General features: G+C 51.2%; 1 protein-coding gene across 1 annotated transcript; it reads right to left on the minus strand.

The window, feature by feature from the left end:
- Positions 1-1,103: 1,103 nt before the first annotated feature.
- LOC143161338 (cytochrome P450 4B1-like) lies at positions 1,104-13,678 on the minus strand. Its single transcript, XM_076340259.1, has 12 exons — positions 13,088-13,678; positions 9,102-9,246; positions 8,408-8,452; positions 7,776-7,903; positions 6,101-6,225; positions 5,832-5,983; positions 5,147-5,253; positions 4,635-4,825; positions 3,925-4,058; positions 3,231-3,295; positions 2,615-2,697; positions 1,104-1,852 (listed from the first exon to the last, which is right to left on the minus strand). The coding sequence occupies exons 1-12, from the start codon at positions 13,265-13,267 to the stop codon at positions 1,684-1,686; spliced, it is 1,524 nt and encodes a 507-aa protein (XP_076196374.1). The 5' UTR covers positions 13,268-13,678; the 3' UTR covers positions 1,104-1,683.
- Positions 13,679-13,950: the final 272 nt, after the last annotated feature.

Below are 13,950 nucleotides of genomic sequence, written 5' to 3' on the forward strand. Positions count from 1 at the left end.
AGGGATTCATTTGTGGCTTGGGTGCCTGGAGCACCATGAGGTATGGAGATCGGAGGTGAAGCTGGCTGATGAATGTGTCTTCTCGAGGCTGCTTGGCTAAGCAAGTACCCCACGGCAGGCAGGTTTTATCGATGGTGGCTGGATGTGCTGGCACAGAGGTAAGTGGAGAGGACACAGGAGGAGTTTGTGGGGGGCTTGGCGGTAGCTGTGGATAGAGCTGTGGTTAGAGGAGATACGGGTGATGTGGCAGAGGAGGTGCATGGGCAACCCTATTTGCACAATATACTGGCCTGGTTTTTGCAGCTTCTCAATTACAGCTGTTCTGAGGTGTGACATTTGCAGTGGGTTGATAATATGCTTAGAGTGAGAGATGACACAAGTTATTTGTATTATCTCTATTATTTATTATGGGCACCCTTCATGTATTTAAAATTAAAATTGGACAAAACCTTATGTTTGATATAGCCTTCTGTTAATGGGGCTCACCAGTGATTGGGCTCATGGTGTTGGTAGTGTAGCACAGCGTATCCCACAAAAAGGTCCTCCTGTTTCCCCTGCTGCTTTCCATCTGCCTTATCCCTGCAGATAAGAGCTGTATGAAGTCAGACGCTGTCCTACTGCACAGTAGCCTGCTCACAATGCTGGAACTGCAGTTGACATCACCGTGACGCTAATTGCAACAGCAGCATTTGGGATTTCCCAATTTGACACTTTCTACCCTGATAATGATTCCTGCAGAGGCAGAGGAGAGCTCGCTAGTGTCCTCTGGTGTACCTCAAGCATACAACTCTCATAACTTTATCAGCTTAGGAAAATAAAAAAAAAAAAAAAGAGAAAAAAAACCCTTTCTAACTCTCAGAACTCCTCCCTTGCACCTTTAAATGAAGATTGCACATTGGACCCCTGTTAAGGGGTTGCGCATGGAAGGAGATGCTGCATTGGCTGCGGCAGAAGACCCGCGGGCAGGGGCCCGGCTGGACACCCCCAGGGCTGTCTCTTGCTGCTCATGGGTTTTCTCTCCATCTCCCATTTCTAAAGGGGTTTTACACCTTATTTGTGACGAAGTGGGCAAGAATCAGCAATAAAAACTGACGCAGCTGCTGTTACAGGAATAATTATTGGTTTATTAACACAAAAATTACAGAATATTTTGCAGTTCAGGCAGAATTTCAGAACCCAAACTGGAATCAGTGCTTTCAACAAAACAGAGACTTATTGAGTGTGAGAAGAAAGACAGAGGTCTGCCACGGGCTGTCCCTGCTGCAGGAGAGGAGGGCTGACCTCTAGGCACTGAGGAAGGTGTTGACGAAGGAGCAGGGCTGGGAACGGTCATGGATTTGGCCAGAACATGAGGGCGAAGGCAGGATTTGGTAAGGAGGAAGCTGGTGGGACCTACAGATGTTCTCAGGCCCCTTGCAGTGGGAAGACAGCCCTCACAGCAGCTTCGGTTGGACTCCACAGTGGGACGAGGGGAAAGCCAGCAAAGAGGCATGGCCATGCCTGGCTGCTCCGAGATCCAGGCTACCTGGGCCCAGGACAAAACAGGCTTTCAGTTGGTGGGAGAAGCACATAAATCAGGAATCCTCATCCCCAAATCCTGCCCTGCACCTTTTGCCCCAGGGAAACATTGTCCCCTCATCTGCTTGGTCCCTCCCTCCAGCGGAGGCAGGATGTTTTCCAGCATCAGCGGATTTTCTTTACATGCAGGTGAATCCCGTTCTTGGAGCGAAGGATGATCTGAGGTATTTTGCAGGGAGGCTTGGTGGGATCGGGCGAGAGCTCGAAGCGGAGCAAGGTCAGGGCCAGTGCCACCTTCATCTCATTCATGGCAAACTGCTGCCCGATGCAGTTCCTGGGGTAAAACAGAGCAGCTCAGCCACCCAGTCTCAGTGCTGGGCACAGATAATCCCCCGCGGATGGATCACAGCCCTCTCACATCAGCACACAACCCTTCCCCTCTGCAGCTCTGGGGGCCCCAGGCAGCATTTCGGGTGGCAAAAGCAGGGGCATGGGCTGAGCAGGGGAAATCCGGGGCAGCATCGGGGGAGAGGAGCTCCTGGATGTGTGTTCAATGAGCACAGAGAGGGAGGGGAAATGGGGAAGCCAAAGGGGAGGCCAGCAGAGCAGAGGTGGCAGGTCTCCAAGCATGAGGGTTTGCAACGTGTTTGCCTTGTTGGGGTGAGCACAGGGTGAAGGGAAGGATTGGGGGGAGTGGACAAGGGGGAAATCAAAGGATGAGGGGGTGGGATGGGGTCTCTGCATCAAGGAGAGGAGAGCAGGTGAGCCCAGGTTGCTGCAGGCTCCCCGCATGATGCCAGCAGGATACTCAGCAGCTTTGGGACCCCATTCCCTGTCCCCAAGAGGAGCCCGGTGATGTTTCCTTCATGTTTCGCCTGCTGGTATCAGAACCCCTCTGCGGCACAAATGCTTGTTATATGCTCGTGAACTATTTAACGCTGCAGGGCCAGGACTTCAGGTGACAGTCTCTGAAAGCATTCTGAGAGTGCTTCCCCGATAGCAATTATAACAGCAGCACACGCTTCTTGGGCTGAGCAGTTTCCAGGGATGGATGTTTTCTCTCCCCACTACTCCTTCAGCATTCAATACACTTTACCTTGTTCCAGCAGAAAAAGGCAGAAAGGCGTGAGAGTGTCTGCCAGAAATGTTCTCCGGGGAAAAACGCAAAGGGTCAAAGACCTGGAAATGAAGAATATGCAGCAAGAAAAAGCAATTATTTAAGGAACAGAGTACTGACCGGTATCTTCAGAAACGCGACACCCCATAATTTCTGAACACCCCATGGGAGAGAGAATTCATTTTGAGATGGACTGCAACTCATACACCAGACTCCCTTGCCTTCCACTGAGCCTTGCAATGGTGTTGCCAAGACAAACCAGACATAGATATGATGAAAACTGGGGAGCCGGGACTCAATTCTCCACCTGTAGGCTGAGCAAAAAATCATCTTTTTGCCTGTTAATACAACACATTCTTTGGAGCACTTTGTCTTACTGTTTGGGCAGCACCCAGCCCTAACACTGCTGTCTGACCGCCCTGTGCCACAGCTGGCTGAGACTAACACAAGGCGGTCATGTCTCACCGTGATTCCCATGGCCAAAGATGCTCAGCAGCAAGGGGGGGCTCTGCTCTCCTGCTAACAGGTGAAGAGGGCATTTGAAGAGGCACAGCATAAAGGGGAAAAATTATTAGAAGGGCAAAAGAAAACTTACCAAAGGGTCTTTCCATACCGCAGGGTTTCTGTGAATGAGATAAACGCTTATCGCAGCGATGCTGCCTGTAAAGCAATTAAGGAGGAGAAAAGGGCTCAGTGACAAAGAAACTAAAGGAGAAGTTGCAGCCCGCTCACACGAAGGTCTGTCTAAATCATCACGGTCTTATCTGTCAACTGGAAACCAATGAGGGTTTTGTCATTGGCTTCAGAGCAAACAAAACATTTTCCATTTGTTTAGTTGTAAGCAGCCAAACAGTGGAAATGAGGAAGGTGCAGGCACCACAGGCACATTGTCCCCCCACTGACACTGCCCGCTTGTGTGCTAAATCAGAGAAGGAAAGCAGGGGCAATTCCCGCTCTGCAAGTCAGGATGGGACCAGTCCCCATCCCCCTGCACCTGCAGTTTGCCAAAATGGGTGAACCATGGGCTCATGCTTGGCCAGGAAGAGAAGGGGCTTTGGGCACAGGCACATCTGCCCTATAGCAGTGGTGGCAGGAAAGATGTCACGGGGATGCCGCTGTACAGCCCAGGCCTCAGTCTATCAACGGGATGCCAACATCTGCACAGTCCTATCTGAACGTCTGTGCCGACGAGGACAAGGTCACAGAGGCAGGGCTGTTGCCTTTGCTCTGTGGCAGGCAGTGAGATGTCCAAGAGCACAATTTTGTGAAGGGGAATGGGATTTACAGACCTTCTGGCAAGGTGCGTCCATCAGGGAAGGTGATGGGTTTGTTGAGTTGCCGGGACACGCCGGGCACCGGTGGGTAAAGGCGAAGGCTCTCCCTGATGCACATGGTGCTGTAAGTCATCTTACCCAGGTCCTCCCTACCGGGACAAAGGCAGGCTGAGCCACACACTCCCTCCGTTGCCCTGTGCCAGGAGGCCCCTTGCCCCACAGCCATCAGCCCCCTGGGCAGACCCCCTTGCAACAGATGGGGTGTACGGAGGGACCTACAACATCCAACCACGGGCTGCTGCAAGCTGGGGACCCCAAGACACCTCTGAACAACCTTAACAACCTCTGAACAAGCTCAAGTGCAAAGTGACAGTGAAAGGCGAAAAGCCGCAACTACAATGTCCTGTGGCAAGAAAACAGGAGAGAGCAACAGGCAATGTTGGTGGCCCAGGTCTTGGCACGGCATCCAGCATGTCCTCCTGGTCTCGGATGTTTTTTTCTCATGTCCGCCCTGGCAATAGGAGCCCTGAAGCCCTGAAGGGCAGGGAGGCAGATTTAGTTGAAGGATGCAGTATCTGCTCCATCCTATGAAGTCCCCATGCACGCAGCAACCTTACAAATCAGTCCTTTAGCACTCCAGCTTTCGAGCCTTGAAAACATTGCTCTCTTAGAAATACCGGTGATGGGGAAAAAAAGTTACCAGCTGAGGAAACGTGCAACCTTACCACTGAAGCTTCTCCCGGTCCCCCAGGATCCCTCGGATCTCCTCCCGGCACCGTGCCTGGTGCTCGGGGTGAGATGCCAGGCAGTACAATAGCCAGGAGATCCCGCTGGCTGTCGTATCGTGGCCTTCAAACATGAACGTGTCCACCTCGGCACGCAGGTCCTCATCGGACAGTCCAGCTCCGTTCTCATCCTAACAGCCCAGAGACACTTTCGGTGGCCCATATATATATATATAAAAAATATATGTATTTATTACAGTGGCCCATATATATAAAAAATATAATAACCCAGGAGGGGACATTATATTCTTTCAGCTATTGCAAAGGGGGGTGGTGATGCCCCTGGAATACGTATAAACAAAATCAATCTCTGTTTAGACTGAATTCAGGGCCTCTTTTCCTTTGCTTATAAATCCCTTTATCCCCCCCATATTAAACCAGCAAGACTATGAAATCCTTCTGCGTGTTGTATTCCCCAACAGAGGCTACCAACGTCACTCCTTGCCACTCACTTTGGCACACAGCAGAATATCCAAGAAGTCCAAATGTCTCTTCTTCTGGATCTTTTCAAATTCCCGTTCATCTTTAAGGGATTCCTTTCGCTCGTGGATCACCTTGTCTGGGGAAGAAATAGTTAAAGGTTTAGCAGGTGCAGGAGATGCTGAGCTGCAGAATTGTCCTGCCAATGCAAAGCTCACCCAAGGGGGTGACCACCCCTCAGTTCATGATGCATTTGACGGGTGCTTCTGCATCCCAGGCAGTTTGGCTTCTTCAGCAGCAAATGCTGTGCACATTACCATCCTTTTCTGCAAACTTCTTTGTCCACCACAGACTCCTCAGCCTATTTTACCCACCCCTCCTGCATTAAAACCACGCCTGGCCTGGAAAGGACAGTCATTCCTTGCTTTGGTGTTGCCTGCAGTGCCCATTCCTTGTCTCACCAGTCTCTGGTCATTTAACAGGAGCGTTCCCAGAGGGGAATTCCTCCGTTAGTCCAGTTTAATAACCCAGGAGCTGTGAGACCCCCTTGCTTCATGCCTAGATCAGACCACTGCTGCAAGCCAATGCCCTGCTTGGATCCTGGCTCTGAGCCTCTGGACAGAATCACTGCATGGGCAAGGAGGTAACTCGACTGCCTCTGGTCAGCCATCACCCACCCTGCTTGAAAGCTTTGGAGAGGATGAAGGCAGGGAATACCTGTGTGGTCGTGAGCGAGCTGGCAGACCTTTCTGAACCGATATCCGTGGGGGCTGAGCCAGTAAATGATGTCGTTGTGGTAGGGGAAGATGCGGAGGCGCTGGTGCACCATGTGGCATAGGTCATAGACAGCCTGGATGTAGGTGTTTTTCCTGGGGAGAGGAGAATGGTGGAAGTTTGTAAATTTGGGACCATCACGACAAGCAATTTGCCCACTTCCTTTCAGAGTTGCAAACTTTCTGCCAGGGTTTGGGGCAGCCAGCACTGACCTGTTGGTCTGGCAGTTGCTGTGACAACTGAAGGCACATTTCATGATGCTATCGAGAGTCATCAAGCTGACGTGCTCAAAGAGCTCCACCGGTTTCCCGTCTGTGATCAGCTTTTCCCATTTATTCTAGGGTGCAAAGGAGACAGAAATGAGAAGGCAAGGGACAGTTCTGCATGATCTGCAGTCACCCTCTGGTTAAATGAGTGCTCAGCTAGGGATACATCCCAGAGAAACAGAAGAGGATCTCTTAGTTGCCATCAAAATCCCAGAAGCCAAAAGCAGGATGGTTAATAAAAGATTTGCCTCAGGCAGCTGCTACTCTCAGATCCTGGCAGCAGTGAGCCCTGGTACACCCTACCCTGGGGCAAAGGCACCCCAGAGAAGCCCAGGATGGGTGCATTGCTGGGTGAGGGGGCACGTTACCAAAGTCTTAGGGTACAGTGTGTTTCCCACACAAGAGCAGCAGCGTATGTTGGCATTGAGCTTCACTGAGTCTGTGTTTTCTGTCTCTCTCTTACAAGCACGTATGACTTTGGTGTCTTTAACGTCTAAGATGCAAGCTTCCATCTCACGATCTCTCTTCCACTGTGTTTTTCCAGCATATAATATAGGAGCTCTTGCTCAACTCTTCCCATAAGGGATCCCTAGAGAGACTATAAATAGTTTCTCTCTTGCCTGGCAGACATGAAATGATGTTGAATCCTCTGTCCCTTCGTGGCTGTAAGGAACCAGTGGACTCAAAAGCTGAGAAAGGGAGAAGATGGAGGAGCACAGTCACATCTGAGCTCCCACAGCATGAAACCAGGCTAGGGAACAGGGCTTATATGGACATAATTATGTCCTTAGCACATACAAAGATTGCCACCTGGTGGCACGGGCTCCCACAATAGGCACTTTGCAATGTCTGCAAGGAATTATAAACTGCCAGGCACTTGTCTGCATTGCAAAAGCTCTCCTGGCTCTCCAGCCGCCAGCTCCTGGCTGTTCTCTGGGCCAGTGGGATGGAGGACAGCCAGGATCCCTGTGGAGCTGCTGGGGAGGTTGGATGGAGGGAGGTAAAAGATAAGGAATAGATCTGGCACCCAGACTCCTGACGGTCCACGTGCACAAAGCCTGGTGCCCCTCACCTGTAATTCATACTGGTTTCCATCGTGCCCAGCACCGATGGATGGAAGAACAGTGCAATTTCACCATGTATTAGGCAAGGCAAGGATTGCAATCCAGTCATGGGTATGTTGACATCAAATGATACCCTTTAACCTTAGGTCACAGTGTAGCTCTGCTCCAACCTTTGTATTTTTGGGATTTATTATGAACCTTTATTTACTTCAGTTTTTCATTTACAAAAATGCCTTATAAGAAGTTGCGTTGGGATTGAGATTATGCACAGTTTGGGGACGGCAGTAACATTAATCCTCAAATCTTAGCCACAGAGCCCGAAGCAGTACCAGAGATATAGTCCCCGCAGGCAGGCTCAACCTGCTCGTTCCTTCCAGCCCACGGGCAGGGATTTGTGGTGGCTCAGAAACCTCAACCGCCACAGCCTGTCCTTACACTTACCAGGTTGTGAGTAAAGACACTGCAAGAAAACCCTGCTCCAGCATTTACGTCCTAACCAGTCAGGATCCAGGAAAAGAAAACAGGGCAGAGAGAGGCACATCAGATAAGAATCCTACCAGCATCACGTTAGTAGACTCTGCCATCAGGGCCACGTACGGTTTCAAGACGTCGTAATGAAACCCCGGTGTCAGGAGTTTTCGATGTTGGTGCCATTTTGGCCCATGTAGGATCAGCAACCCATTCCCTGGGGAAACACAGGCAAGGCATGTTTTGCTGGGCACAAGCAGGCTGCTTTCACCTGCCTGCGGACACAGCCTCCGTCTGCAAGGAGCATGATTAAATCTGCTGTCTGAGCTGCTACGAGAGCCTGCTCAATGAGCTCTGCTCACTGAAACCACACAGTGCTGCCTCCGAAAAGAAACACCAGCACTGCTGGAGCTGAGAAGTTCAGATCAGCAGATGCATTTTTCACTGGCCCTCCACTGAATCGGAGCTTCTCCCATCACCGCCCTTTGCTAACTATGAATGTGTAAGTGGTTCTCATTTGTACGTATGACTACATCCGAACTTCCTTTCCTCGAATCACAAAAAATAGCATTATTTAGTACCTTTTTCAATAAACGTAATAATTTCAGGAAGCTTTTAGCTATATCTGCATCAAGGAACAAGCACAATGCTGTTTATTTATAGCATGTTCTTGACTAACTTCAGAATCATTAATGGTAGGCAAAGCCCTGGGAATACATACCGATCCATGGGACAAGGTGTTTATAGCTGATGTTATCCTTGGGATCTGTAAAAAAAATCATCAAGAAAGAGAAAAGAAAATGGTAAATGTTTCACTAGCACCAATCTACTGGTTTGCACCTTAAAGCTCCCTCTGGGCTCTCACTTTTGGTTGGGTATGAAGCAGAATTGGTGGCATCCCTGCAGAATTCAACAGTATTTCACAACAAAACAACACTGTTTGGCCCAGCTGCGAGAAACAGGTATAAAAGCAGATGCCCAGACTGGAATAAACAAGAATATTGGTAGTCCAAAGTCTGTGCGATAAATGATTAACCCTCCCAGCACTGTTTAGCACCTTTCTCTCTTGATGCACTAAAGATACGACTCTGCAGTAAGAGCCAGGGGTCTAAGCTGAGAAAAAAGCTTCCAGCTGTCTTCTCCTTGCTGGGGTCAGGCACCGAGAAGATAACTTTTCAAGGAGCACTTGAGGAAGTTTGTTTTGCCAGATTTGGAGGGGCCCCTGTCACCCCCGCAGCCCTGTGCCTGAAGCACCGAGGGCATGGAATGAAGGAGGGGTAGCTCTCCATGCCTTTAGATGATTTCTGCAAGACAACCTCTCTGCGAAACCCTGCCTTGCTGTGAATTTTTAGGTTGGCATGGGAAATCTGCAGGCTATGGTTGTTGCTCCACAGCTGAAGGCATCATTTTCTCACCTCCCCTGGCCAACACAGCCTTGGCATAGTCGGGATCGGTGACAACCAGGAATGCTGAGAAGCTTCCGAACCAGATAGGGTGAGCGTATAGGTACTTCTGTGCCCAGATCTCCACCTTGTCCAGCACCTCTTCTTCCTTGAGAAACTGTAGTTGTGGGGAAGTAAAAAGACAAAGAATACTTAGATTCAGAGGAAAAAAAAAAATAATCTCCCAAACCACTGTCTTAAAAAGCTCAAGGTCTTTCTGTATCACAAAACCAGGTAATGGCAAACAAGGTGTTGTCCCTCTGGGTTTGCAGAGCATCAGAAGTAGAGATGCTTGTTACTTTTAAACCTCATATAAAATAATTCTTCCTTATCAATTGATCCTAATCATGGAGAACATCCTTAGGGACAGCGGTGGTGCCTATCAGTGCATGTATGTTATCTGCTCTTTTTCCACGGCCACCCCAAAGAAGACTCAGATTTGCTCCAGACAGCATCTGCATTTTATGGAGTGCAAATATGTTCTCATTTGCACATCGCTGAGCAATTAGCACCCTGCAGTCATGAGAAAATACAGCAGCACTTTTACAGCAGCCAACGGCATTGCTGCTGTGTCTGCCCTGGTGCAACGATGCCTCCTGACTGGGAAACCTGGGCCACAGCTTCCTCCAGCCATTTAGGTGGAGAAGGCCAGTGTCCAGGAAAAATTCAACAGAATGAGTCCACAGTCACCGACAGAGTGTACAGAGGAGGGGATGCTGGTTAATAACATCAGATTAAGATTTCATTGATTTCCAGGAATTGAATTTAATAGGTGATGAAGAGCTGGTGCTCCCAGAAAGGTGCACCTCTGGTCCTTGGAAGCTGCACGCTGAGGAGTAACGTGAGCACCGGCATTCGTATCAGCGACACTGGTGGGTTCACTCTTCAAAAGTGATCACCGTTTTATTGCTTTCATAGCCAGTGTTGTTGCATATTAAACAGGCAATAGCAAAAGAACAAGTGGAAAGATTGGTGGAAGGATCCAAAGTCACAGGCAGAGAAAAAAAGATCACAGAGACAAAACGTGTAAGAATTCCCTTTTCTTTGAACAGAAACTACTCTGCCACAATATGCAGGGGAAAGGGTTTTGGTGAGCTAGGGCTGACATAGCTTCAAGCTTGAAGTTCAATTACATCTGCATACCTGTGTAGAAATCAGCCACAAAGTCATCTTATTGACTGAGTCAAGTGAATATTTGCTCTCGCTTTGGTGCTGAGTTAGCTCAGCTCAGCTTTTAGTTTGGCTAGTGTTTCTCAACGTGGCAGATGGCTTGTACTCAAATAATCACCCATGTCAGGCCTGTCTTGGAGAGAATGCTCAGGAGCCACGGGGCGTCTGCCAGGGGACTGCACAGGCTGTGTAGGGGCACAGCCAGGCTCTCTGCACCAAGGCTGAGCCCCCTTCCCCGCCAGCTGGGGGGGTCCCTGCAGCACGTCCCGTGTGTCTCCCGCAGTTGGCAGAATGACAAACTACATCCAGTTATCATTTATGATAGAAAGTTATCATTCAACTTCTCTTGCTCAAGTTCAAGATTTTGGACTTATTAAAGAGAACCATCAATTTCTCTGGTTTCAGGGATCAAGTTTTGGGGTAAAAGGGGCAGCCTTCCCCAGTGCCCACCCCTTCGGCAATGCCAGCAGAAGCAGGGCTTGGAACGGTGCCTTTTGCCGAGTGATACTTGAACACGTGAAAGTCCCTTTGATATGTTTGTGCTATCCTCCCTCGGCTTGTGCTATCAAGAACCACCCCTGTGCTGGCAGGGGGTGGGATGGGTTTATTTGAGAAAAGAGATTACCCCCAAGGTGAGCAACCTCCACCAGCTGTGCTGAGCACTCCTGGGGGCAGAGGGTGTAAAGTCCTGCGGGCTGTGGAGGAACAGGAATGGAAAGCTCCTGCTTCTTAACCAGGGCTCCAGCTACCAGGCTCTGGATGAAAGACCGTCATTTCTACTTCTTCCTCTCTTGGGGGCTTGAAAAGAAAAGTATAATCCCCTCTCGGGTCTAAGGAAGAAAGGTAAAAGCCTAATCACGCAGAAATGCAAGTTTTGAAACAGATCCAACATTAAAAGCATCTGGGAAGAGGCGCTTTTAATGACTACACACAGATAGCAAATGAAAAGGAAAACACAGGAGCTGAAATCTGAGCACGAAGCTGCTTTGTGCTCAATCAAAACCAGGCTGGTTCCCCTCCACCAGCCACCCGCACTGGGCAGATGCAGGCAAAGGGCTGCCGAGGGACTGACAGCCCCCCTGCGCCCGTGGGGCAGCTCCCTGCTCTCCTCTGCTTCCCACCAACTGTGGCCTCAGGAAGTCGGTTTGGCCAGCTCGGGGCTGGCACTCCGGCTTTTAACTAAGTCGTGCTGCTGCAGTGAGACTGAACAGCTCTACACAACCTCTCCTGATATTTTAATGTAATTTCTACCGAGTGATTTGGATAAGCAGAGATTAATACCTAAAAATGCTTCAAAACAAAATGATGTATTCCCAGGAGACCCACCCAAAGCATGACAAATATATTTGAGATACTAAACTGACCTGAATCGAAACTGGCAGCTAATCACTTTAAATCAACAGAATAGGAAATGTCAGTGCTCTCCCTGAATACCGCTCTCAGGTCCTTCTCTGAGGTGCGTGTAAACTTTGCATTCAGCATGTGTAGAGAGCATTGCCAGTTTCCTCACTGGCTCAATGAACTGCTGGACTATGGGGAATTCAGCAGCATTTAATTAGCAAATGATTAAATTTGCAAAACAGGAATTCTTAAAAAAAATACTTTCTGAGGTGAAAGTCGAGCTGTGAACAACCTAGCCACGATGGGAGCGAGTGATTGGCACAAATGGTTAAATCCCATTCCAGGATAAATAGTCACAACTGACAAACAGGAGAACATACTTTATTTAATTGCGGTTTTAAAGTCTAACTGGCAGCGCAACAAAGCCCTGAACTGGCCCATCTTCATGCTTACATTGCCAAAAGACTGCCTGTCCCATCCAGTGCAGCAAACTGGGGCTGCCACGGCACAGAGACAAACCCTAGGAGGTCCCCTCCAGATTTCCCAGCTATTTTTCAGGGTGCCAGTTCTTTAATGTGCCACAGATTTGGCCACAGCAGGGCATCAGCAGAGCCCAGGAGAGGCCAGGGCGATTTGAAGCAGCCTTTAGCATGTACGGAAAAACCTTTCACATCACGCAGCTCAGTTACTCCTCACGAAGCTGCCGACGAGTGGTGCAAATCTGTTTGCCAAGGCAGCCACGCTGATCTGTGTAGGCAAGCCCATATCTCGGGGAATAGTCATCCACGCCACGATGTATTGCGGTTTAGTTAGTCATGGCTTTAATGCAACCTTAAAAAGGTCCGTGGACCCTGTGCTGGATGCTGTACCTGGGATGTGTTTTGTGGCTTAAACGTGACTCAACATGATCAATGCCCTGTCTGGCTCACCTGGCCGGGAAGCCGATGCAAGCTGGCGAGGGAGAGAAGGTGCCTCCGGACGCTGAGAGCAGCCTGCATCTGCTCAGCATCGCAGGGGCAGCTGCAGCGGCCGTGCCCTGACTTTCACAGGAGCAGAGAGGTGACAGCGGAGCCTGCCCCGGGACGGAGCAGCGCGGCTCTGCTGCCTCCAGCACCAATGCCGCGTTACACTCCGGGACGACCTTGCCCACGCCACGTTGTATTACCGCTTTCTTTACTTGCGAGCCAGCTACCACCTCTTTCCTCCGTGCATTTTGCAGCAGCCTGAGTTTGCTGTTCTCTAGGCATCACAAGCAGAGGAAGCAGTTTGTATGGCTGAGAAAAAGGATGCCCATCTTTCCCTTACCCTTGGGGCTGGGAGAAGCAATTCTCCTCGACCGCGGGTATGACTCCCACGAGCATCATTCCCCCCACGTGGGGAAACGGCTCCCCGCACTCCCTCCTCCCCCCCCCCCCCCCTCGGCAGCGCAGACCCGGCTCTCGCCCTACCTCGTGGACGTGGCCGAAGAGCCAGTGGGTCGGGTGGCCGGGGAAGTCGGCCAGCGCCCTGAGCAGCTCCCGCCGCCGGTGGTACAGCTGGATGGCCTTCAGCAGCACGCAGGTCAGGCAGAAGACGGCAGCCAAGTGCAGCACCCGGGAGACATCCACGACCGGCCAGGAGAGCTTCATCCCCCCTGGCGAAGGCAGCCACTGGCCGCCTGCCGCTGCCGCCTGGCTCAGGCAGAGGCCGGTGTCGCCGCCCGGGCGCCCCGGCGGGCACCAGCCGCGTTCAGCCAATGCAGGGCGGAGAGGCAGGTCCGGAGTCTGAGCGGCTGCCAAATCACGACGGCGCTTGTTGGGAGGGAAGCATCCCGCGGGGGCCTCGGGAAATGCACCGCTTGCCCGCAAAATGGGCTCAAAGCTGCTGCCTGCTCTGCTTCCCCGCTGCCGGCACCGGCTCGCACCCCGCCGGAGGCCGCGGGCGCCAGCAGGGATGTGGACCGAGAAGGGAGGAAGAGAGCTGTCAGCCTGTGCCGGCGGCAGAGCTGCAGCCTGCGGAGGGAGGGCAGCATGCCAGGCACCGCCGGCTGAGCGGGACCTGGCCGGCTACCTGCCCCGCGTTCCCCCGCCTGTACCCAGCCAGCCGGTGGGCTGCGCCGAACGGCCCCGGCACAGCTCGGGTGTGTTCACCGCCCCCCCCCCGCCCCCCCCAACCCCGGCTGCTGGCCTGTGCACTGCCACCCGGGAAAACTGCACAGACCGAGCGCGATCGGGGCTTTTAGGGAAGAAAAAAAGAAGAGCCTGGCTGAGCGAGAGTGTGTAACAACCATCCCACCGGGCGTGGGAAGCCGGCCTTTGGGAATATCGCTCCT

This window comes from Aptenodytes patagonicus, chromosome 5, assembly GCF_965638725.1.
Source record: "Aptenodytes patagonicus chromosome 5, bAptPat1.pri.cur, whole genome shotgun sequence".
Lineage (NCBI taxonomy): Eukaryota > Metazoa > Chordata > Aves > Sphenisciformes > Spheniscidae > Aptenodytes > Aptenodytes patagonicus.

Bases quoted from the DNA above. Each gene is read 5' to 3' on its own strand.
- LOC143161338 (XM_076340259.1), bottom strand. From the start codon at position 13,267: ATGAAGCTCTCCTGGCCGGTCGTGGATGTCTCCCGGGTGCTGCACTTG. The intron at 8,453-9,101 runs GTGAGAAAATGA...TTTTTTTTACAG, and splicing joins GGCTGTGTTGGCCAGGGGAG to ATCCCAAGGATAACATCAGC. The intron at 5,984-6,100 runs GTCAGTGCTGGC...TCCTCTCCCCAG, and splicing joins AGCAACTGCCAGACCAACAG to GAAAAACACCTACATCCAGG.